The 24,632-nt window shown below is 41.0% G+C and overlaps 1 protein-coding gene across 3 annotated transcripts; it reads right to left on the bottom strand.

The window, feature by feature from the left end:
- Positions 1-7,281: 7,281 nt before the first annotated feature.
- GABPB2 (GA binding protein transcription factor subunit beta 2) lies at positions 7,282-24,632 on the bottom strand. 3 transcript variants are annotated; one of them, XM_054010894.1, is made up of 9 exons: positions 24,516-24,632; positions 22,130-22,269; positions 20,295-20,462; positions 18,474-18,668; positions 17,670-17,820; positions 14,746-14,859; positions 13,079-13,264; positions 10,488-10,630; positions 7,282-9,262 (listed from the first exon to the last, which is right to left on the bottom strand). In XM_054010894.1, the coding sequence occupies exons 2-9, from the start codon at positions 22,235-22,237 to the stop codon at positions 8,975-8,977; spliced, it is 1,353 nt and encodes a 450-aa protein (XP_053866869.1). In that variant the 5' UTR covers positions 22,238-22,269; positions 24,516-24,632; the 3' UTR covers positions 7,282-8,974. The 3 variants fall into 3 exon arrangements, with proteins under 3 accessions (XP_053866869.1, XP_053866871.1, XP_053866870.1); XM_054010896.1 differs by having other exon boundaries at positions 24,600-24,622; XM_054010895.1 differs by lacking the exon at positions 24,516-24,632 and adding an exon at positions 23,779-23,925.

Below are 24,632 nucleotides of genomic sequence, written 5' to 3' on the forward strand. Positions count from 1 at the left end.
GGTTCAGGAACACTACTTACCCCTCCTTTCCAAGGTACACGCCAAGGAGCGTATGAGTGGATCTGGTTGCAGGAGCACTCCCTGCCCCTTAAACCCAACTGCCAGTGCTCCATTTGGATGGTCTTGGGTCCTTACCCCTTTCCCCTCCTGCAGCTGCACTGACTCCAATGGTGAGGTGGGAAATGACTTAAAGTCTTCAGTTCTGCCACCCACCCTCTGCTTCCACTGCAGGAGAGCAGCCCGAAGGGTCTAGCTGATCTGCCCCTTAATGTTGGTTCCCCTCCACTGCTGGATCCTACAGCCCAGTCTCCCACATTCTGCGTGAATGGATGTTTGGACTGCAGAGGCAAGAAAGCTTAAGAGCAAAATATTAAGAACCATTTCACACGCATTTGGGGTAGGACCCGTTACCATTCAGGACTTCTGGGGTGAGGGTCAATCCCAGCAGCACCACACTGGGACAAAGGCAAGTGCTTTACAGTAGCGCTTTCTCTCTTGAGTGTCTCGATCACCTATTGACAAAATATGAAACAATGGTGAGGCTCTGACCTACCTATCCTCCCTTCGCAACATGAATCAGCTGGGCAGGGGAGGTGTATAGACCCATTGTCAGAGGAGGCCAAAAGCCTTTTTGCTTGATGCTGCCTATACATGAGACCAATCCTGGCTATTTTAGTGTTCTGAGTGAGCACTGGTTTCCTTGAAATCTAGCCTGTTAACTGTGTACTGATGGAGGGACAGGAAATGCCTAGATAAGCCACCCTGTGCTTTTCATCTTCTGGCAGCAAGCTGCTACTCTTCAGTGGTTTCTCAGGAAAAATTATTATTTCTCAGTTGAACGTCTGCTAAGCTATTATAAATCAATGTGGCAGCAGAAGCAAAATGGATCATAACTACCCCTAAAAATGTGGGTTGTTAGTCAATACTTCACTGCAAGAGAGGCAATACACCTGGAATTTTAAAGATTATTCCTTGTTCTCTCATTGAGCAGACAGCCTCTCTGAAACCAGACAAATCCAATACCAGGGGCATTCTAACTACAGGCAGTTCCCCAGGGTTTAAACTCTTCTGAGCTAAACAAATCATCGCCATCAGACCAAAACCCGGCATTTAAAACACCAGGGGTAGGACTTATTTTCTGCAACCAGGATCCATTCATTAGGACTCTGCAGACTTTTGCAGTAAGTGTATGAAAAATGAGATGCACAGAAATCGATTTCTTAACAAAAGACACTAGCTGCCACATAGGCTTTCTGTGAAGTCTTTCCTTGCAAGGAGGTTGTGCGGATGCTGCAGTTGTTATAAGTTGCAGAAAAGCCCAGGACTCAAGCCTGTTCTATTGTTACACAGGTATAAATCTGGACTAACTCCTCTAAAGTCAGTGGCTTGACACCTATGTAACAGAATTTGGCCCTCGGTCTAATACTCAAGTCAAATCACCCATAACCATGCAGAAATCCACACGTAATAAACATGTTAATATACTTACATCTGCGCCTAAAAGTGCTACAGAAACCTTCGAGAGACTCCCTCCACATGGTACACTGCCACAGTTCAGCTCTGCAGAGACTCTTGGTACAAATGAGAGGGCGTTCTCTGCGAGGCAGCCTTGATTTTGTAACTCATTCCCCTCTCCTGCTTCAGTCCCCCAGAGCCCAGATTTGTTGACCTGCTGCAAAAGCCACCTTTCCCTGCTCTTTGTCAAGACTGTGGAGGAGGGTGCGGGCTAAGGATTTTAAACATTTGAAGAAATAAATACATCAGATAATTAAGCCTCATGGCACAGCTGTGAGAGATACCAGTTCTATACAAGGCTAAAAACCTTGTCCAAAACTTACCAAGCAAATCCATGCGGGAGAAGGGAATAGGGATCAAAACTTGACTCCTACTCTAAAAGGACTTCAGCAGGCTGAGTATTTTGTGGTAGGGTAGCTGGAATAAATCTCTTCTCCCAGCACTGAGTGGAGTGTGGAATCTTTTGTACATTGGATAGGGGCACTAGTTCTGACCCTCTGACTACTGTATTCCTCCTGGGAAGGTAATGTGGCAGCAAGGCTGCACATTTTAATACTGCAGAGATTTTTGATCACTTTGTTCCTCTGTGAAAGTCCAAGAGGAATGTGGAGATCTGGGGTCGCTTTACTCATTACTAAAATACAGCCACCTCTGGGGTGGAACATAAAAGTATTTAACAACTCACAGCAACACTAAACAGTTTGCTACTGAAAGTTCAGAAATATACTCATAGGGGGGAAAACAGTCCTATGGGATTTTTAAATCCCATAGTACTGAAGCGCTGAATAAAATCTCAAATGCAAATACAAATGTTACAGTAACCCATACTGAATGCAAGAAAAAAAGGCAAGCATATACATGACTGGCATTTTATTAGGAAACATAGTACAAAAATGTATATATACACGTTTAAATTTAACATTTGAAAACATTCTAAATATAAAAAGAATACTTAAGCTTTCTAAAGGCATCCTGTACATAAAGCTATTAAGAATCTTTTACAATTCTGGGCACTTAAATGCTTAATCACAGTGCTAATTGGATTTGTAATGGAGTTTTTGTAATGAAGTGGCAAATAGGATTCTGCCATACTGATAATAAATATACACACAACCCCTAGGATGTTAGGGATTCTGATCTGATACGGGTAAGGTTGCAGAACCTGGGCATTTCTCTCCAGAGAACTGCAAATCTCAAGATAAGCCAGGGAACACTGGTCAGTTCATGCAGGTGGCAGAGTAAAGGAAAACTCCAAGAGGTCTTTGTTAAGTGACGGAGGATAGGTCCACACTGCAATAAAAACCGCACAGCACCAAGTCTCAGAGCCTGGGTCAATTGACTCCGGCTCACAGGATATGCTGCGGGGCTAAAAACTGCAGTGTAGACATTTGGGTTCAGGGTGGAGCCACGCCGCACACTCAGCAGTTTTTAGCCCTGAAGCCTGAGCCCAAGTCAGCTGATCTGGGCCAGCCACAGCCATGCAGCGGGTCTTATTGCAGTGTAGACGTAACCTTGTCGACATGGGGAAGTTTCCCAGCATAGCTGCAGTGGAATAACTGGTCTGGTGTAACTCCCTGTGAGGACACTATTCTACAATAAAAGTGTGTCAACAAAGGGAATTATACCAGAATGGCTTTAGTTACTCCCCTATGGAAATTTCCCATCAGAGCACACAAGAGCTTTTTGGGAGGACATTTATTATTTAAAATCTAAAGGAATCCAACAGTTTGGTTAAAGTTTACACGACCTGCTTAATGTTCTTTTCCTCTCCTCTGGAGAAGTTTTGCAAAGTTTAAGTCACAGTTTAGAATAATGGAACCACTGATGTAGAAACAGACACGGGCACAATTCAACTTCTATCCCAATTACAACCAGATCATGTTCACCTCATATGACAAACATGTTAAATGGATGTGAATTAAACTAGATTGCAGGTGGAAACCTAATCCCTACAGTCAGGACTCAGGCAAATCTCATGGATTTCAAAGAATTTTACCTGAGTAAAGACTGTGTATGCAGACCCATTAAATTGCTAAATGTTATGTTTCCATTCTGGGATTCTTTTGCTTTAGGGTAGCGTTTAGTCACCTAAAAATATCTTCATATAAAAAAGGAGAAACCAAGTAAGTTAAAAATAGCACTTTTCAATAATGTTCATTTGAAACCAGTCAAATCTCTCCCGCCTCTCCCACTCAGAAATGCAAATCCCCAAATAAGACAGAACTTGTAAATTGGTCTCTTGAGTTGGAAATTCAGGCCGGGTGTGTGGGAGGAGGATTTTTTTTTTTTTTAAATAAGTGCTAATGTACAGACAGCTCCCTTTCTGCACACAGGTTAAGATGAAGAGCTTATTTTAGGCTTTTACATTTTTTGTAATCCTTTATTGCTTGATTAAAAATCTGTAGGGTTTGGAGGAGATGAGCTAATGCAGGCCTTGATCTTGCAAACACCCAGGCATAATTTCAATGGGACTATTCACATGCATAACATTGCTCAGATGCATAAGGGTTGGCAGGATCTGGGCTTAAGACAAATCTCTACATTTTTTCCTTGTCCCTTATTTAAGAACAGCCCATAAAATATCTGTGTAGCCTCACCTAGCCTTGTGGTTACCAGAATATAGCACTGCCTCTCTGTTCAAAAGCCAGCATTCATCATAGAACTGCCATGGATAAGGGCATACAAAAGTTGGAAATTGTCTTTTTGAATGTGCTGCAGCCTTAATTCAGACATGGTGCATGAAAACTTCTAAAATAAAACACAAAATGGTGAATTTTTCACACTATACAACATTAAAAGAATACTGTGCTTTTTTTCTTTAAAAAAAATTGACTCATTTTTAAATCCCAGACCCCTTATTCAGAACTTTTTTTTTTTTTTTTTTTTTTTTTGAGAGAGAGAGAGAGAGAGAGAGAGAGAGAGAGATATCTGTTTCCCAGTAGAAGGGTCTTTTAAGCAAACTTGAGACAACATAGGGGAAACAGTTAAAATGACTATACACAAAGTGCTGTCAAATGCAGACTTTTTTTGCCAGCTTTTCAGTTATTGTCATCTTAGGTCTTGCAAGTAACTACAGTAGGCACAATTTTCAGGCAAATGTAATTTAAACTTGACAGTGTCCCTTTAAATCTGTAAACATTTTGTTAAATCAATTTCTCTCTGGATTAAGCCTTGTGATGCAATTACACAGTGTACAATAAAGAATTTCAGCTCAGACAGTTGTAACATGTACAGAAAACAAAGCAAAAGAAATGAATGTATTTTCCAATTCAGAGGAAACACTGGTTCTGTTTTATAGTATTGAAGTATATAGTGAAAATGTAAAATAAGTAGGAGTCCTGTTTCTCCAAACTATCATTAATTTTAAAAATCCATTATTAAAGCCTTCCTCAAAACATCTTTTGGAAAAGATATAAAGTCTTTTTATAAATAGTTACACTGCTTATAAATAAATGCACTTTGATACATAAAACCAGTAAGTCCCATGGTAGATTTTACAATACAAAGAAAGTAGTTTCATAAGTCTTTCCTAAAGCGGTTAGTGAAAACAACCAATAAAATACTGTTAAAACTTAGCCAACTGTTTTAAACAAGAAAAACCACACCACATACACAATTTCTGCTTGGACTGGACTGCCAGGGCATATCTTTAAATTGCACAATATTTCAAAGAACCCCACCCCCCCGCCCCCCCAGGAAATATTTCTGAAATTTATGGACTGTTAAGTTTTAATTGCACTACAATAAGTGATGAAAACACAGCCAAATTCACCTTGGTGACTCCATTGATTTTGGGGGGCTTATAGTAGGGGTGACTCTGGCCCACTACTTTAAAAGAAAGACGAATATGGGACACACTTCCTACTTTGGGTATATACACAAATGGTGCAACCACCCTCCGCATAGGTTATTGCCTTATGGCAGATTACACTCTTACCTGTATGTTCTGCAAATAGCAAGTGTCCATAAGATTACAGGTTATTAAACTCTTCCCAACAAACTGTTCATGACTTTGGCTCACATCCCCCCCTTCCCCTCTCCATCTTATAAACCAGCTTCTTTCCTATCCCCAATCCAGCTGCAAGAAGACTGACAGCATGTTTTGCTGAATCTTGCTTTTTGATTCTTAATTGTTACATCCATCACATCTCCAAGGAGATGCTTCGAAGTTTGGTGAAATGCAACTTTCCAAGAAGGACCTCATTTCATTTAAATTCATTTTACTGGATTTTAACTGGGTTTATATCGCTGACCAGCCTTTGCCTGGCTTGTCCTTTCTTAGATCACTAGTTGGGGTAGGTATTGCATTCTGTGCGTTTGTATAGCCCCTATTACAACATGTCCTCAATCCCAATTGAGGAATCTGGACACTACCAAGATTCACAGAATGATATTTTAGCAGTGATTGGCTCTACCAAAGAAATTTGGCCCTTTTTGTTTCTCATTCTGAAGTTGCTGTCCAAAGCTGTATGTTTGATTCTAAAAGTCTGGGCCTCTTCACTGTTACCTTCTATCCACAAGAACTAAATAGAGGAACATTTACATAGAAGAGTTTGACACTCCTATCTTCTACTAACAAGGAGTCAAAGTCCCTCTCATGGCTTCCACTGCAGAGACAAAGATTTGATCAGAGTGACGATGTAAGATCCCCTAGTTACTGATTCATGACTCCAGCAACCAACACTTACTTTGGGGGAAGATGGGAAGCTAGACAAAATAAACCATCCCTAAAAAGTCCATCTAGACAAGGAGAAAAAACTCCAAACACTGAAATCAACAAGAAATTATTCCAAAGCCTAACTGGTAGATACCCCAGTTTTGTGCCACGTAACACTAGACTGAGCAAAACCTCAGAAAATATAGTAGTCCTGTATTGATAGGGATATGGACTGTTTACCAAACAGAGTTGGAAGAGATCTAGCTTCTACAGTTCTTTCTTTCAAATTAAAACTAAACAATGCTTTTCTCCTAATCAGGAAACATCTCTGTTCAGAAGTCATCATTCTTTTTCTAATAAGACTACCAAATTAAAACTATTTGATTTATATTAATCCATCATTACAATGGATAGTTCTTCTTCCTTCATTTCTAAAGGCACAATGTACTATCTGCACTATCTAAAAGAAGCTTTGCACTGTAAGCATATGTACAGAATAAATACAACTTACATATGTACTCTGCAGTGTGGATGTATACCAAATTCTGCTCTATTTCAACCATTCAATCCAAACGGCGACAATGAGGGTGCATGGATGTAATGGTAGAATTTGGTACACTATCTATAGATAGAGAACTGTTAGGGCCAAAATGCATGGTCAAAAATAATTTATGTGAGGTGCTTCAATCTTTCACATTTTTTGAGTGAGCAGAGGCAATTCATTTTGAACAGGAAATAGATCAAATGTTTGAATGCAAATGCTTTAGAATAGATAGTTAATAGAATTCAAGCTGCGAAGACAGGCTGAAGTTACATTTTTTAAAATGTATGCCAATCTCATGCTCATTAATGCGAGAGGCTAACAGCACCATACAGAGCAAAACCTGATTCAAAGAGGCCTCCACGGCTCCTCCCAGGACATGACCTGCAATGTCATTGCTATCAATTCAAAGCCACTCTTGAGCAATCGCTATCCTAGGAACCTGAGCCATGCTTGTCTGATGTGAACCAGTCTCCCCTACACAGAGGCCAATTCATGGTCACCTATGACCATGCCCAGGATTACAGTTCACGACTCCAGAAGTTAGTATTTTTGTGGACTAAAAAAAAGTCTCTGCACGATTCATCTCAAATGTCCTAACATGGGCATGTCTGCTAGAAAAGAAATATAATGAAAGAGGTATCTGTATCAACACAAAACCACACTATCTGGACACACACTGCTGGAAATAAGAACAATACAAGACAAACCTTTGCAACCATGAAATTGAACAACTACCATGAATACTGCCAATCCTGACAAACAGCAGAATTTAAGCAGGAGAGAGTGCATTATGCAAACTGAAGCCATGAATTTAACGATACTTGCCTTGGAAAGGGAAGACAGATTTTTCAAAACTTGTCAAGAAAGCGGTATCAGTTTTTCAAGCTAGAAGTGATTTAATACTTTCTAAATACTGCAGCAAACTGGTCAGGCTACATTCTTGTGAAGTTTTTCCTCAATTTAAATTGCTTTACTCATGATCATTAATTAAGACTACCATACCGTAAACAATAGTTCCCACAGTTAATCATAGCACTTCCAATAATTTTGCTTCGGTTCTGTAACAGAAAAGACAGACAGTTCTGCATGTGATACATGTCTCTCACTTTAAAATACAATCTCCCAGCCTGCAACAGGCAATACATATAGGCAACTTCTTTACTCTGCATGGGTCTGCAAGCAAATAGTAAAGAAAAAACACCCATAAACATTTTAAGATCAGTCATGTGTTTCAAATTTTTTTTTAGTATATTTAAAATGGACAATTTTGATTAGTAAAGATGTGAGATGCCTACCCACTTCCAAACAGAAACATACCAACCTCCCGGACTGTCTTATAAAACACAACTTCACAGACATTTTATTTTGCATATATAAACAGTTGGTGCCATTGAATAGCACAAAAATTCTAAAAAGAAAACTTGACCGAGTTTCATAAAACTGAAGGGTCTAATTTTTACCTGGTATCCCTTTAGATAGTCAAGGGTTCAGATGTAGATAGCGCTTTCAAAAACAGACCCAAAAAAGGCAGTTTTAATATTCCCTGATATCTCAAATTGCTTAAATGCTAAAGAGCTCATGCAAACGTAGCCTGTGCTTTGTTCTTGTAGGAGTACTGTATTTTGGATTCATTTTTGAAACAAACGTATCCTCTACAAAGACCAATCCATTTTCCACCTTCTCTCAAAGGGCTTTGGAAGATATTGTCAATAGTGTTTTATTTCAGCAACGAGGTTTGCTTTCCAATAAAAGCCAGCTTTTTAATGAAAAGTTTATACCCTCAACAGACTGTTTGAGAGACTCCAAAGCATGGTTTCCAATCTGATAACTACACACAAGGGTGCAAATAGGTCATTGCATAAAATTTGTTTTCAGTGCAGTAAATTCAGGGCAGCTGAGCGCTATTACCAGCTACTTTGGCAATGAGGTACTTCTCTTTCCCCACCCACCCCTTTCCCTCCCACATTATAGACCTATGACACAAAATAAGCTTGTTGGTCACTTGCTGGCTAAATTTATTAGGGTACTTTTTAAAATACCTTTCTCTCAACTTCAAACTATAAAAGCACCTTTGGCTTTGTGTTCAAAGCAAATTAATGTTATGAGCTGCAGGAGAGATTTTATCCCTCTGAATGGAACCACACAAGCAGTTCAGTTCAATATTCCAGTAGACCACTTAGCTCACAATGTTGCTTGTCAACGGCATCTCCTTTAAAATAAATGTTTGTCCTTTAAAACCGGAGTCGGTAACCCACAGGTTACGCCGTTACGGTTTCCACAGCAATGTCAGTAGGCTGCTCCGTTTCCACCACAGTTGCTGCAGACCCTTCCATTTCCTCTGACGATACCACAACTGCATCCACCTCAGCAACCTCTTCAACCACTGTAAGCTCAGCACCATTGGGCTGCTGTCTTGCCATGGCTTCAAGCTTTAGCCGGTATTGCTCCGCTTCCAGTTCTTTCTTCATTAGCTGGCTTCGATATTCTTGCGCCTTTCTGTTTGCCTCGTGCAACTGCTGCTGTAACATTTCCCTTTCGTTATCGTCCTACAAAACAAGACAGACTGACTAGTGCCCAAATGAGTCAGCAGCTTGCGCCTGGACCTGGGATGCAAGCACTAATACACAATACCTAGACACAGGTAAGAAAGGACAGACCAAGTGCATAGAGAGATAATGGATGTCTCAGGGCATAGGGATACAAAGCCTTTTGCCTCTACTCATTGGTAAATCTAAAACAGGGCTGGGTTGTATCACCTAAGGGCTGATTAATGGCCTATGTTAAGTGAAATCAAGTTGCACAGGGTATATGTTAAGGCAGAAACTGTCCGCTGGTCTTTTCAGCAAGGTAGGCTAGGGACAGTTCTCTAGTATAAGTGACCCCATAAGGATGGATTAGTGGGGTTTCCATATTTCTTTATCATCCAGATGCAAAAGCAACAGTGTTGGCAACTGGGGAGAGGGCTAGAGAAACAGACTAAACAAAAAAAGAATCCACAACACCTAGTGGCCCCCCAAATCAAAAGGTAAGTTCTGCCACCAAAAACAAACAACTTATCCAGCACCCTCCCACTTGGAAGGATATGTAATCTGACTTTCTTTAAAACAGCAGCTGGAATGTGAAGAGTGGTCAGTCTCGCATTGGATCTGTTCTCACTGCAGTTTTAGAGGGAGTTCTAAATAACAGAGCAGAGTACAATGCTTCAACTCAATAGCCTGTGCTCAAAAATTAACTAACTGACAAGATTACACAAAGAGTGACTTGGAAGAGACTCTTCCTTCCACCACCAGCAACTCAATTGCTAACACCACTTGCCCTGTGGCCTCGTGGGCAGAGCACTTCACTGCCATGCGGAAGACTTGGGTTCTTATTCCCTGCTCTGCCACTGGCTTGCTGGGTGACAGTATGCAAGTCACTTCCCCCCTTGCTGTGCCTCAGTTTCCCCCTCCTTAAATGGAGACAATGATACTCACCTCGGTAAAACATCTGATATCTACTAACGAACAGCACCACATAAGAGTTAAGTGGTATTAATGTATTGCATATTAACTGACCATACAGATTGAGTAGAAAGAATGAGAAACATTATAGTGAGTTTTCAGAAATGGGAAAGACATGATCATGATGAAATTTAAAATCAACTCGGGCCACATCATTTATATTGAGTGTTATTTTTTAACTATACTTGAAACCCTACATTCTCAGTTCAGTGCAGACTGATAGTTTAGACTGCACTCATTTTCTATGAAAGTTACAGACAGGAACTTTTACCTTGTTTTCTTCCAAATCATTTACATTTTGGTCAATTTTTTGCTTCTTCGCTGGTGGATGTTCTTCCTCTTCTACATCATCATCATCATCTTCTTCTTCAATAACAGTCTCTTCTGCAACCTGACCAGCAGGTACAGTTAGAACTACAAGTCAAGGAATATTAAATGCAGGAAATGAATATACAATGGATTACAGATGCTTTCATACATAAATCCAGAGACACAGATTACTTCAAAATTAATGCATGAGGGAGGTGCTCTTCTGCACAGAAGTGGTGGGAAACTTAAATCAGTAATTCTAAATTCCACTGAAGGGATGCAGAGCTACTTCAAAATTAATGCATGAGGGAGGTGCTCTTCTGCACAGAAGTGGTGGGAAACTTAAATCAGTAATTCTAAATTCCACTGAAGGGATGCAGAGCTTCTTATCAAGTCCCGGGCTACGTTTCCTTGTTCATATCTTGCATTAAGACATCCTATTTGCTACAGCAAGAAGAAAGTTTCAGAGCCCATTCACCACCTAGCTGGGAGAATCTTAAGTCAAAGGTGAATGTTTTTTGTTAAAAACTCCCCCTATTTTAGGGAATACTATAGTTCTTTCATCATCCTGTTCTTGTCACTAGCATAGCAATTGAATTAAGAGGGTACATAAAACTTGTGAATATTCCAGAGCACAAGTACATTATAAATACATAAACAAGCTTTTGTTCAGGGAACCTGATATGTAACATTTCATTCTATCAGAAACAGATCATATTTAGTTGGGGATTGGTCCTGCTTCGAGTAGGGATTTGGACTAGGTGACCTCCTGAGGTCCCTTCCAATCCTGGTATTCATGATTCTAGGATATGAACTACTGTGTTCTATCAAAAGTGTTCTAATTAGGAACATTGACAGAACAAGCTACAGATCAATAATTATATGTAGACATTTGGCAAATAATTCTGAATAATAAATTTGAGAAAATTGCTTTCCATTCATGGATAGTTTGCAAACAAACAGAGGTGAAATGAAAATAAGTACCGTATATACTTGTTCATAAGCCGAATTTTTTTAGTAAAAAAGGGAAGCACCAGAGAAGGGGGTCAGCTTATGAATGGGTATAGAGAGGGAGAGGTGGGACACAGCCCCTCCCCCCAACAGAGGGAGCAAGGAGAGGCAGCACAGCCAGAAGGGAAGAGGTAAGGACAGAATCTTTCCGCTTCTGGCCACGCTGCTCTCCCCCAGCCTCTGAAGCAGGCAGGCTGTGGCCGCGTCGCCCGGTCTGGCCCGCCGGAGCAGGCTGTGGCCAGGTCAGAGACATCTGCCACTGGCCCTCCCCAGATAAGGTGGGAAGGGATGAGATGGGGAGAGTGTGGGGGATGGTCACAGGGGTTACTCCCCTGACTCCCAGCTTCTCCTCCCCAAAAAATCTCCCCACCAGTGGCTGTCCTGGCCCAACAGGGTAAGCAGCAGGTGCGCCGGGACACTTTGTTTACTTAGTATCAGAGGGGTAGCTGTGTTAGTCTGAATCTGTAAAAAGCAACAAAGGGTCCTGTGGCACCTTTAAGACTAACAGAAGTATTGGGAGCATAAGCTTTTGTGGGTAAAAACCTCACTTCTTCAGATGCAAGAAGTTTACTTAGGTTTACCTCTGTGCCTGCGGACGTTCAAGGTAAACAAGCCATCTTGGCCCGTCAACAGCTTATCCTGATGGCCCGGGAGCCAAAAAGTTTGCTGATTCCTGAATTATAGGGTTGGCTTATGAACGGGTTATAAAAATTTCCATTTTTACTTATCCATCTTGGTGGGGTCGGCATATAAACGAACTGGCTCATGATAGAGTATATACGGTAATTCATTATGACTGGTCTGCCTCTCTATAAACTACCTATAATTTTGCATAGGTTTGTGAAACTGACAGATTAGGACGATCTAAGACAATATAATTAGAGTAATGGGATGAAAAGGTATACTTAGCCTGACAATCAAGAAGGGGGGAAAGGATAGCTCAGTGGTTTGAGCATTGGCTTGCTAAACCCAGGCTTGTGAGTTCAATCCTTGAGGGGGTCACTTAGGGATCTGGGGCAAAAATCAGTACTTGGTCCTGCTAGTGAAGGCAGGGGGCTAGACTCTATGACCTTTCAGGGTCCCTTCCAGTTCTAGGAGATGGGATTGGTTCCTTATATATGGAGATATCCTAGCCTAGCTGGTGGGAATGCACCAGATAACCTAATAGAATTTATGATAAATATTTATCATTACACATGTTTCACTCATTTTAATTCAACTATTAATATTAAAATAAAAATGTAATACTATGTGTTAAATTAGAACGATTATGTAACTAGCTTCAGTCATAAATCTTAATTCTCCTCTCCATTCCTTTAGAGAGCTCACTTGGAAGGTACACATTTGTAGCAGCACATTACAAGTAAGCTGAACTACGTAATGGCCTCATTTTTCCTTCCCCTCCCTCCCCCCCCCATGCCTACTTTCCCAAGATTCACAGACCTAAGTCTATCTCTATGCATCTAACATAGCTTTTATTTTTCTTAACATTAGGAAAGTCTAAAACTGGCTTACGGTTTTCTAAACTGAGTAGCCTCTTACCTTGCTGTCCATCTTGCATGGTCACTATAAACGGCTGGCTGATACCACTAGTAGGAATGGCTGTTTGGAGACTGCCCAGTGGAACACCATCTGTTACTATCGTAATGACTCGTTGACCTCCACTGCCAACCACCTGCTGTATTGCAGAATCTACAGAAGTTGCTTCCACTATTTCCTCTGTGTTAGCTAGAGAAAGCAGAGCAAAACTCCCAAGTTTATTTAAATTAAGAAAAAGCTACACTTGGAGTAAATGAGTCAATGTTTACTGCACAAGAACTGCAAACATTGAAGCATCTGGTATGGAATAATCTGCAAATGTTAAAAATCTAAAATGGACAAAATAAAATACCAATACAAGCACAGCAACTTTTCAATGGTAAAAATAATTCTCTTCAGATACCTAGATGAATTTAAAGCACCAGCATTCACAAATACAAATAAAACTAATACAGTAAAAAGTACTCTGTGTCTGAAAAAAATGGGTTCAAAGGTTTAAAAAAAGATTACATAATGTTTGCTTTTAAAAGATGGCCAACTTGATCATTCTAAAGTCAACTGGTGGTTTCCACACTCTGCACATTGTACATATACCATAAAGCAGTGGTGCTCAACCCACGATCCAATCAGCATGCAGCTGTGACCCATGTGACATCCTCAGGGCCATGTAGGAAGTATATATATTGTGTGGCTGCAACCCACATAACAAAGAGCTGCACATGTGGCCCACAATGGAAAATAGGCTGAGAATCACTGCCATAAAGCATCAAACAATTTAGAATAAAGTACTGTAGAACCCTGTTTTATGAACCAATTGGGACTAAGGAGTTCATAAAATCAGAAAGTTCAATTTTATGAAGATCTCAAAATTACAGCAGGCACAGTGCATAAATTGCAGTTTGGTGCTGTAAATTATTTTCTTTTTGTCCTTCAAAACCACTGCAAAGCAATTTCCAATACACTGATGGCATTAGACATAAAGGGGTGTCAACTTGCTCAACGACATCACTTTTACCATGCGATTATTTCCCCCTCTCGGGTCAGGAAAAATAGTTCATGTAAATGGATGTTCATAAAATTGAGATTCTATGGTATGCATAAAAAGAATCCAAATGTTACCAAGACCTCAAGACAGCCTAACACTTAAAAATAAATAAATAGATAAACAAACCACAATGAGGCTTTGTAAAATCAGGGGGAACATACAAAATATCGAGGTGGCAATAAAATCATTCCAAACTATGTTTTGTAAAACTGGAGTTTGAAAAAAAATATCACTGTCCATATTTGTGTAGTAAGGAGCATCTGACAGAGATACAGGCTGCGTCCTGTTCTATTTTTATAACACGTAGTTGGACAGAACAATTCTAACAGGATCCAGGTGAAAACAGGATAGAGTGAAAGACTGGTTAGTAAAAAATACGTTGGTGCTTCATTCAAAGAAGTAACTATTGTCTGTAGAAATATCTGAGCTATGACAATAGATAAATCTATTAGCCTTCCAACTACTGCCAAATATTATATCACTTTGCAACTCTCGAGTTATGCTGAATGAATTCAAATCCTTTTTACAAGCTATACTTAAGTAACCCAATTTCCTTATGATTTCTTGCAAATTATACACTAGGGACTAAATACATTGATGTCAATGCCAGATTCATCCCACCTACCTGTAGATCTGTTTGAATTGGAAAGGGGAGCGGATGCTTCAGCGAGGGCTGCAAGCGTGGCAAGCACAGAGGTTGTTGAGTTTGAAAACTGCACTGTAGATACACGGGAATCACCTATTTTGAGGAAATGAAGGCAAGTGAAGGAGATTTGCAATCAGAGTATTCTACTATACTATTAAGACTACTAAAAGAACCGTTTAAGCAAAAAAAAAAAAAAAAAAAAAAAAAGCTGCCAAAAACCTACTGCTTTACTGGGGCTGTTTTTCCAGCCTACAATTCATACCTAGCATACCCCACTTCAAGATCTGAAACAGTCCCACATACTGTTCTTAGAACATGGTTGAAATAAATACCTTATATTGAATATTCATTTTACTGGATTTAAAAATAAATGTATTGGAAACAATGCAAAGGAATTAAATGGAGTAAATTGATGCAAGCTAACATGACTTACTCCAGCATTGTCACAAAGATCACCTTCAAGTGGCCAGATGGTAATCCACTGGGCTGTCAAAATCCAGATTTTGGCACCACAATTAGCTTTCCTTCTGAACAGATGTGAACAATGTTTTCAAAGCCACACATGATCAAAACACAAGGCCTCACCAGCACAGAATAGACACAGTCTGAACATATTAGCATTATGCAAAAGCGGTTGCTATACATTTAATTATATTTACTTGACTTTGCAGTGTCACATTAATTTCAATTACAGAATTACAAATACCAAATTTTTTTTTAAAAGCCTGTTGACATAAGCTAATTATACAACCCAAGTTCTTTTACTGTGAGATTTTGCCAAAGTATTGACTCCGTTCAGCATTGCTTTTTAGAAAACACATTTTGTTTGTTACAAATCAACAATCAGAGCTTTTTCTTGAAAGCTAAATCAGTCAATTATAACCACTTAGCCATTTCAATGTATGGTTTGAAAACCAGTTTCACAAAATAAGCCAGTCAGTCGAAACACAACAAAGGAACTGGTGTAAAGACTATCAGAGTCAGCATATCAAGTTCTTGAACTGCAGATCCGGCTTTGTGCAAGGAATAAAAATCATCCCAATTCCAGTGCAAGACGCTTCTTCCCTCAACTGAGCACAGTAATCCATTACACTGAGACAGCAGTGACTGAACAGAAGAAAGAAAGAAATCTAAGTGGGACCAAAATTAGTATATTCAATATGCTATTTTCAGAAAGTTGTAACTTATTTCTGAACAAAATTTCTTCAGGCAAATAAAAGACATTCGTCCTCATTAAGGAGTTTGTAGTTTTAAATAAACTTTTTAGTCACCTACGAGCAAGAAGTGGTACAAAAAGTGTCTTAACTTATGAAAAAAACATTAAACTATTACTTGCTGTGATTGAAGTACAGTCTCTAATGCCCTCTTGTGGGCAAATAAGATAAATGCTAATGGGATAAGGGTTTGCTGGTCCCAACAGACCAGGAGTTACTATTGGCAGGAGCAACAGAGGGTCCTGTGACACCGTTAGTCTTAAAGGTGCCACAGGACCCTCTGTTGCTTTTTACAGATTCAGACTAACACGGCTACCCCTCTAATATTGACAGGAGTAAAGTTTTAGAGTGTGGCACCCAAAAAGAACAAAATGGGAAAAATATATTGGCCTTTTCATATTTTTAACATTAATCGGGTACATATATTGCGGGAATGTCCTTGTTTTAGGACAAGGTGTGACATTATCCATCTGAAGCTCTTTTAATCCTCAGGTGGTGGTTGGTTTTTTGGGGGGAGAGGGGTGTTAATTACTTCGGCAGCACATATACTAAAATTGGGATCTGTCAATTTAATAAAGGAGTAAACCACATGGTAAGTTTCTACTCAAAGTAAATTCAGAGCCTCACTGAAGTCAATGGGGCCACACACAAGATTAGGGTGCCAATTGCAGCATTGGGCCCTTAGAACAGGAAACATCCACATTTGTAATATTGCTCCAATCAACTCTGGCAAACACTCATGCATGTGAACAGTCCCATTAGCTTCAAAAGTTACTCACATGCAGAAGTGTTTGCAGGGTCAGGCCCTCAACTTGCTTCACAAACCTTGTATTTAGAAGCCTCCTTAAGACTGAAAAGAAACAGTAGTTTGGATTTCCCAAATATAACAAAAAACCAACACGTTATAAGGTCTCACGTAAGAAAAAGAATTTATATTCGGCCTTAAATGAATTTTTCAGACAAATTTACGGAAATAACTAGCTTCCTCATTTTTTCGCTCATCTCTAAACTATTGGCTAGGAAAAAAAAGAAGTTGAGTAACCTGTACACCTAAGATAAATGGAAAATCATTGCAAATAATGTGTTTCCTTATTTGACATTCAAATACATGAGACGACTCACTCTGCTCTTCCAGTTAATAAGTAATAAAACAGAGTATTGAATGAATCCTTGACAAATTTAGGGATTAGGTACCAAATGGTGAATATCTACTCAAATTTTACTAGTGGAACTGACATTGGCCACTGTCGGAAGACAGGATACTTACTAGGCTAGATGGACCTTTGGTCTGACCCACTATGGCCGTTCTTATGTTAACTACCAGTGCATTGTAATTTGAGTCCTTTACATTTCCCAAGTTATGAAGGTTCTATTTTATTGCTTATAATACACACAGAGCCAGATTCTCAACTGGTGAAAATAGCAAAGCTCTCCCCTGACTCAATGGAACAAGGCTTTTCATGCCAGCTTAGGTTCTGGCCCATTATCTTTTACAGATAAAATGTATATTTTGATAGGACGGATATTTTAGTGCATTCCAATATGTTTTAAAGAACTTTCTCTACTAACTTGAAACATCTGCCTTCTATAATTCAGAAGACTGAATTGAGAAATGCAGCTTTCTAAAAACCTTTACACAAGAAATATTGTGGAGAAACATTTTTCGCCTACATGTTCACAGAATCTTACCTGAGGTTGTTTTGGTGTTTGCTGAAGAAACAAAACTAGCAAGATTGAGAACTTCCCCTGATGCAAGGATAAATGGTGAGGCAACAGTCACTGTATTTGTGACAGGATTTGATCTCTCTGGATTCATGTTCACCTGATTCTGCATTGCCTCCTTAAGAAGAAAAAGCAATTAGGCACACCTTTGATCTCATCTCCAATAAGAGAAATAATACTTGGCATCCATACAGCATTTTGGGGGCCTGATTCTCTGCATCTTGTGTAGTCAAATAATTGTATTTGCTTTGCACTGGTGCAAAAATAGGTTTAAAATACTACCAAATCAATCAGAAATGGCAGCATTTTACACTAGTGTAAATCAATACACAAGTTGCAGGGCAACAGAGAATCAAGCCCACTATTTAAATAGCCTTTTCCAAACATTAACTAAGCAACCGTGTAATAACATTAAAATAATCTGCTTCTTCCATTCCCATTTCCCAGAGGCATGTTTCCACAAACATTCCAACAACAAGAGAGTCAATTCCAGGAGTCCAGAAGCAGAGTTTCTGAAGAACTGCGTGTCTGCAAAGAAAACCAATGCAGCTCAGAAATGTTGAACATTATTCTCCAAATCTACCTTAGTGATGAAGAAACGAATATCAATTGACATTGCAATATTTTATACAAGTTACCACAATTCTGATTCAGGCATGCAAAAGAGAGTTTCTGTAGGAAATGTTCATTCTCATCGCATTGGCAAATGCAGTAGGCAGATAGCTTATAATTACAGGGAAAGTACGTTCACAAATGTCTTCCTTAACCCACCTGCAGCATTACCAGAGTCTCTGCATTGTTCTTGTCCAGGGCTATATCAAAGGCTGATTTATCGAACTTGCTGAAAGCATGAACATCAGCTCCATACTTTATAAGCAGCTCTACAACATCGCGATGGTTGTGTTCTGTTGCCCAGTGCAAGGCAGTCATCTTCAACATGTCCTTGGCATTTACATCAGCACCATTCTGAGAGAAATAAAAACATTGCTTTAAACTAACTGTATTTTTTTCAGAGCATGGCCTCTCCCTGATTCAAGAGAAACAGGCTAAACACAAAAGGTGGAATCACAAAGGTACTTCTGCACCTAAATCCCAGACTTAGGCAGCTACGTCCCAGTTTTGGTTCCACTGGAATCCACAAAACTCCTGCCGAACCCTACAAGTGCCTAAACTCACTCAGCGCCTACTTTTGTCAGAGCAAGAGTTCCCTTGGCACCTATGTTCCTGCCTCTGGGTATGTGCACTGCTGCCTACCTCCCACCAAAGCCCCAGCGTGAACGTGGTTCACGAACAAAGGGGAAGACAGACATTCGGCCAACTAAGACACATGCAGGGCTTGATCCAGTAGGCATACTCAGAGGTGCTTGAGGCACGACTCCAAGTGGCAGGTTCCCATTCGTAGACAGATGCCTCCCTGTAGCCCAGAGTTAGGCACCTATCTCTGATAGAAGAGCAGAACATAGCACACGCCCCTCATTAGCGTCTCCCCTTGGTAGCTTAGGGTGGAGCTGCCTACCATGCTGGCTTTTGTGGATTGCATTCCAACATCCATCTCCCCTCATTCGTGGTATGGAATATAGACACCTCGCCCAGCTTTGTGGGCCACAGTGTTGTCCCTGTGAGTGTCTAGGCACCTAAAAGTTAAGTGCCACCATCATGCTCAGCATTGCAACGTCTAAGTCCCTTCATGATCCCACCCAACGTGCTGTCAAATATGTGCGTATGCATGCGCACATACACCACTTAAGAATTTAGAGATTTGCTTTGGTACTAATTTCTTACAATTATACTCAGCCTAGGTATTATTTGTTACAACGGGTAAAACAATTCAGACAATAAAATTATTTACGCAAACAGTGTTGCTTTAACATCATTCTGAGCTTTGTGCTTCCTGTTCTCCTGCACAGGCATCACACTGTTTTAAATCAGCATTTCTCAAAGTGGGGGTCCCGACCCAACAGGGGGTTGCAAGACTATTGTCGGGGATCACAGTATTGCCACCCTTCCTTCCTCCTTCCCACCACAGAAGGGGGGAGGGATAGCTCAGTGGTTTGGGCATTGGCCTGCTAAACCCAGGGTTGTGAGTTCAGTCCTTGAGGGGGCCACTTAGGGATCCGGGGCAAAAATCAGTACTTGGTCCTGCTAATGAAGGCAAGGGGCTGGACTCGATGACCTTTCAAGGTCCCTTCCAGTTCTAGGAGATTATATTATTATAAATGGAGATATCCTAATAAAGGGTGGCATGATATGGGAATGAGGGGTGGGGGTGTTGTCACAGCCTGAAATATTTTCAAAGGGGGGCCCAGCAAAAAAAAAAAAAAGTTTGAGAACCCCGGTTTTAAATCTCCTGTAGTTATCACTAAATTAAGCAGTGATTTCATTGAATAATTCTGAGGTTTTCCTTAGAAAAGTTTTTTAAATGATACTTAAGAGGGGGAAGAAGTTTTGTAATTCATCCTACCAATAAAAATATCTAATTGGCATTGATCGACCAATAACTTCTTCACATAGAGAGTAATGCCTAATAAGGGACATTACAACGTAATTGACCGGATTTATATTCTGCAGATTGATACACAACATCTCACTTACCCTAATTAGCAGTTCTACAATATGTGTATGTCCATCAGCTGCAGCCATATGCAATGGTGTCCTGTCCACTTTGGTTCGAGCATCTCTGCTAACACCTGCTCGAAGCAGCACTTCTGCTGTTGAATAGTGGCCATACTGGGCCGCAAGATGAAGAGGTGATGTCCCGAGCTGTATATTAAAAAATGTTTTTAAAAAAGTTCTGTTCAACGTAGGTGTGGAAGCACATATTTATCTCCGTTAATGTGTTCAGCAATTTTAAAGAACTAGAATTACACCCCCACCATATCCCCCACAGTAGGGGAGGTACAAACCCTTAAGTGCACAGTGGCAAGGGGGGAAAAAGCCTGGCCAGAGGGCTGAATGTCAGGAAGTGGTAGAGGGCTGAGTTAAATGGATAGATCACCATGGGGTCTGGAGAGCAACTACTGGCAGGGGGCACCCAATGCAGAGGGATGGCCATGGTATGCTCTGCCAGAAGGGGGCAAACCAACCAGCAATTGACCCTGCAACAAGCACCAATTATATAAATGAATGATTGGGATTATAGTCCGTGCGTAGATAGCAAACAAAATTAGATTGTGATCACTTGCACCAAGGCAAATGTTAAAAAATAAACTGATCACTGAACTAAAGTTCTGTCAAATGAGATCGGATATACAATTACTTTAAATGAAACATTTAAAACATATCCACAAAAAAGGCATTAGCTGCCAATCAATACGGTTGGCTGTTCTAATTCCCTCTTATAACCTTTAAATTCAGTATTTAAATGTACTTAGCAAGTTAATATAGTTTGAAAAACATTGACACTTAAGGATGACTTTAAAGAAGACTTAAAAGGAGCGATCAAACACCCCCATACACAAGAACAGGTAAAAAATTGCTCAACATTTTATAACAGCGGCACCCAAACTGGTTACACTGGCAACGTACCAGGAGTATGAATGCCATGCTTTGGCCCCATCCTTTAACTACACCTCCACCCCGATATAACGCGACCCAATATAACACAAATTCGGATATAACACGGTAAAGCAGTGCTCCGGGGAGGGAGGGAGGGGACTGCACACTCCGGTGGATCAAAGCAAGTTCAATATAACGCGGACCTATAAGAGGTAAGATTTTTTGGCTCCCGAGGACAGCGTTATATCGAGGTAGAGGTGTATTTAAATCCATACTTAACTTTACTACCCCAAACTAGTCCCACTTACTCCAATGGGGCTACTCCATGATAGTAAAGTTATTCACAGGGTAATTCTTCCTGCAGGAACAGGGGTCAACCAATGTTGACCAGCTTTCAGGATCAGGGCCTAAGTCTGCATAAACACTTCAAAAGCATACGAATGGGAATGCTTGTTGCTTGAATTTCCCAGCAATGAAATGTCACAGTTAATCAGTCTGGTCGTCACACAGTTACAGAGCGAGGGTGACCAGGAGCTAAATTAGGACTCTCAATGTCTTCACTACCGTAGTAATCGATCGGGGATCGATTTATCATGTCTCGTTTAGACGCGATAAATCGATTCCCGAACGCGATCCCCGTCCACTCCGGAACTCCACCAGGGCGAGAGGTGGAAGCGGAGTCGACGGGGGAGCCGCGGCCGTCGATCCTGCACTGTGAGGACACGAGGTAAGTCGACTGAAGATACGCAACTTCAGCTACGAGAATAGTGTAGCTGAAGTCGACGTATCTTAGATCGATTCCCCCCCCCCAGTGTAGACCAGCCCTTAAGATTATCACCTACTCCTCAGGCTGCCCTCACAGGATCTGTTCTATATTTTAGTTGGAGTAAATACCTTTAAGGAAAAAGTAGCCTTTTCTATTAAAAACATACCCAGTCAGTGGTGAAAGGAGCACCATTTGCCATTAACGTTCTAACTTCATCATCTTGCCCTTTGCGAGCTGCTTCTAGCAACCTCTTTCCGAGGTCCACTAACGACATCTTTATACATGGGAACAAATATTTTCTGAAAGCTGCATTTTAAAACAGAAAAAAAAACCACTTTAATGTGCAATATGACTAAAATATCGTCAGCTAGACTAGGACATAGATTGATTTCCAGTGTGCATCTAAGCCTGATATGACCAGTAAATTACTTAATCAGTTCAAGTGTTTATGAAAATATAGATCTTTTTAATGTTCAGTACTTGCAACATGATAGGACTGCAAAATGCAACCCTGATCCTGCAACTGGATCAGCTGATACAGACCAAAGGCTCAAGTGTACCCCTGTTGACTTCAGAGGCTCAGCATGGACCTGAGTCCAAGTCTACAATAGCAACAGCAACACAGAGTACTTAGTAAATACAGCATTTTACAAAGATTAGTTACTTCATCTTCACAAACACCCCACCCCCAGGAGCGAAGGGGCTGATAACCTTGTCCTCGTCTTACAGCTGCCAAACACTGAAAAATAAAGTGACTTGTCCATGTTCATAAAGGCAGTCTGTTTTAGAGCTGGAAAGAGGAACTCCTGCGTTAAGTCTACTAAGCAATGCTGCCTCTGTTTTTCAAGCTATACTTTAAAGGTATAATAAATAGGTTAATCGGGGGATCTGAAGTTTTTGTCTGACGCAGATACAGTGGCATGTCATTCCTATGAAGAACTGACATGAAGCCTAAGTATTAATTTATGTGCGAGGCTCTTCAAATGGCTACAAGTGAATGTCTATGCATAGCAGTACTGAACTGCACAGTTAATCAGTGAATCCATCAGATCTTTAACTGAGAGAAAAGCTTTATGAAAAAAGTATCACAGGGTAGCCGTGTTAGTCTGGAACTGTAAAAGCGACAAAGAGTCCTGTGGCACCTTATAGACTAAGGTTAGTCTATAAGGTGCCACAGGACTCTTTGTCGCTTTTTATGAAAAAAAAAGTTATACCACTTCATTGAACAATTCAACAGAAGTGTCCAAATATACCATAAGTAACCCCCAGTACGTAAATGACAGTAAAACAATCTCTTTTAAAAAAACCTAATTCTCCTCAAGTAACATAGCTAATGTAAAACTCCCCATTTTACATGACGGTATTTTAAACCTAAGTGCGCAATTATTATATGCCAAGTATTAAACATAGAAGGCAGGAGTGTGACCATTTTTAGCTCGGTCATAAAAACCTGATGTTCAAGGAAACAAACTTGAAAGACGAAAAAAATCCTTGCACTATTTCTAGTTGTTCATACAGCTTGCATGACGACATCTTAAAAGGGCCACTTTAAAGAAGCTCCGCATCACGCTAAAGCAGTCTGTATTCCTTGCTGAACCTTTTAGGTGCGACCCCATTCCCACAAATGCTCACATACGTTTAACTTTGGCCCAATCCTACAAGGAGTACCATGCAGCACAAAACAGGCACCCACGTGCAGAGCTCATTACAGGATCAGGGCCTTTTTGTACATAAACGTTGACTTTGAGGCAATCGTGCACATGTGTAAACACAGGCAAGCGTTAGTAGGATCCTCATGGCCTTAGCTTCACTTACGCTGATTCTTAGTAGGGCAGCCTTTATTTTGAATGCTCCTTTAACCGTCTTCCAAGCCCCAGTTTTACACTTAACGTGCCACGCGTGAACAGCTCCGCTGAGTTCAATGTGCATAAAGCTAATCATGGGTGTAAGAATTTGCAGAATTGGGGCTCAACGGGGGTGGTTTGGATTTATTTTAAAACCTGCAAAAACCGCAGTTTCTCTCAGCGCACTTTAACCTAACTCTGGATTCATTATTGAACAGCTATAAAATCATCAAAATCAGGAGCCCCCCCCCCCCACCATGCTCACAATCCCCCCCACCCTAGTCAAGGTCTCCGTAGGATCTGACACCTGAAACTTCCCTCCTCTCCAGCAGCAACAGGTGTCTTGAGAAAAGCTTCAGCTAAAAACTGATTTGTAACCTTTCAAGGGATCCGAATAAACGAGTAAAGCCCCGCACTCGTTTCTACTCATTCGGGGTCCAGGAGCACCTGCCCCCACCCCCAATGCTCTGCAACACCCCCTCCCTGCCAGCCCCTCAACCCCACAGAAGCGGGGACCCCCCCGCCCCGGGATTCACCCTCTCACCTCAGGCTCCCTCCCTTAGCCCCAATCTCGGGGGGGGGGAGGGGCAAAGACCTTCCCAACCCCCCGCCTCCCCTCCAGGCAGGGTACCCCGCCTCTCCCAGAGACAGCCCCCCCAGGGGCCTCTTCCCCAAGTGACCCCACCAGGAGGGGACCCCCCCACTCACCCCTGCGAGGCGGAGGCGGCCCCCGGCGGCGCCAGCGTGGGCGTCCCACGGGCCGGGGTAGGAGGTGGGGTGGCTGGGGGTTACCTGCTTTTAACCGCCCCCCCCCTCTGCCCGGGA

This window comes from Malaclemys terrapin, chromosome 21 (assembly GCF_027887155.1).
Source record: "Malaclemys terrapin pileata isolate rMalTer1 chromosome 21, rMalTer1.hap1, whole genome shotgun sequence".
NCBI lineage: Eukaryota > Metazoa > Chordata > Testudines > Emydidae > Malaclemys > Malaclemys terrapin.

Excerpts from the sequence above, each read along its gene's own strand:
- GABPB2 (XM_054010894.1), bottom strand. The coding sequence starts at position 22,237 with ATGTCGTTAGTGGACCTCGGAAAGAGGTTGCTAGAAGCAGCTCGCAAA. Across the intron at positions 20,463-22,129 it reads CTCCTTTCACCACTGACTGG|CTCGGGACATCACCTCTTCA; the intron begins GTATGTTTTTAA and ends TTTAATATACAG. Across the intron at positions 17,821-18,473 it reads AGACTCTGGTAATGCTGCAG|GAGGCAATGCAGAATCAGGT; the intron begins GTGGGTTAAGGA and ends TTTCTTCTTAAG.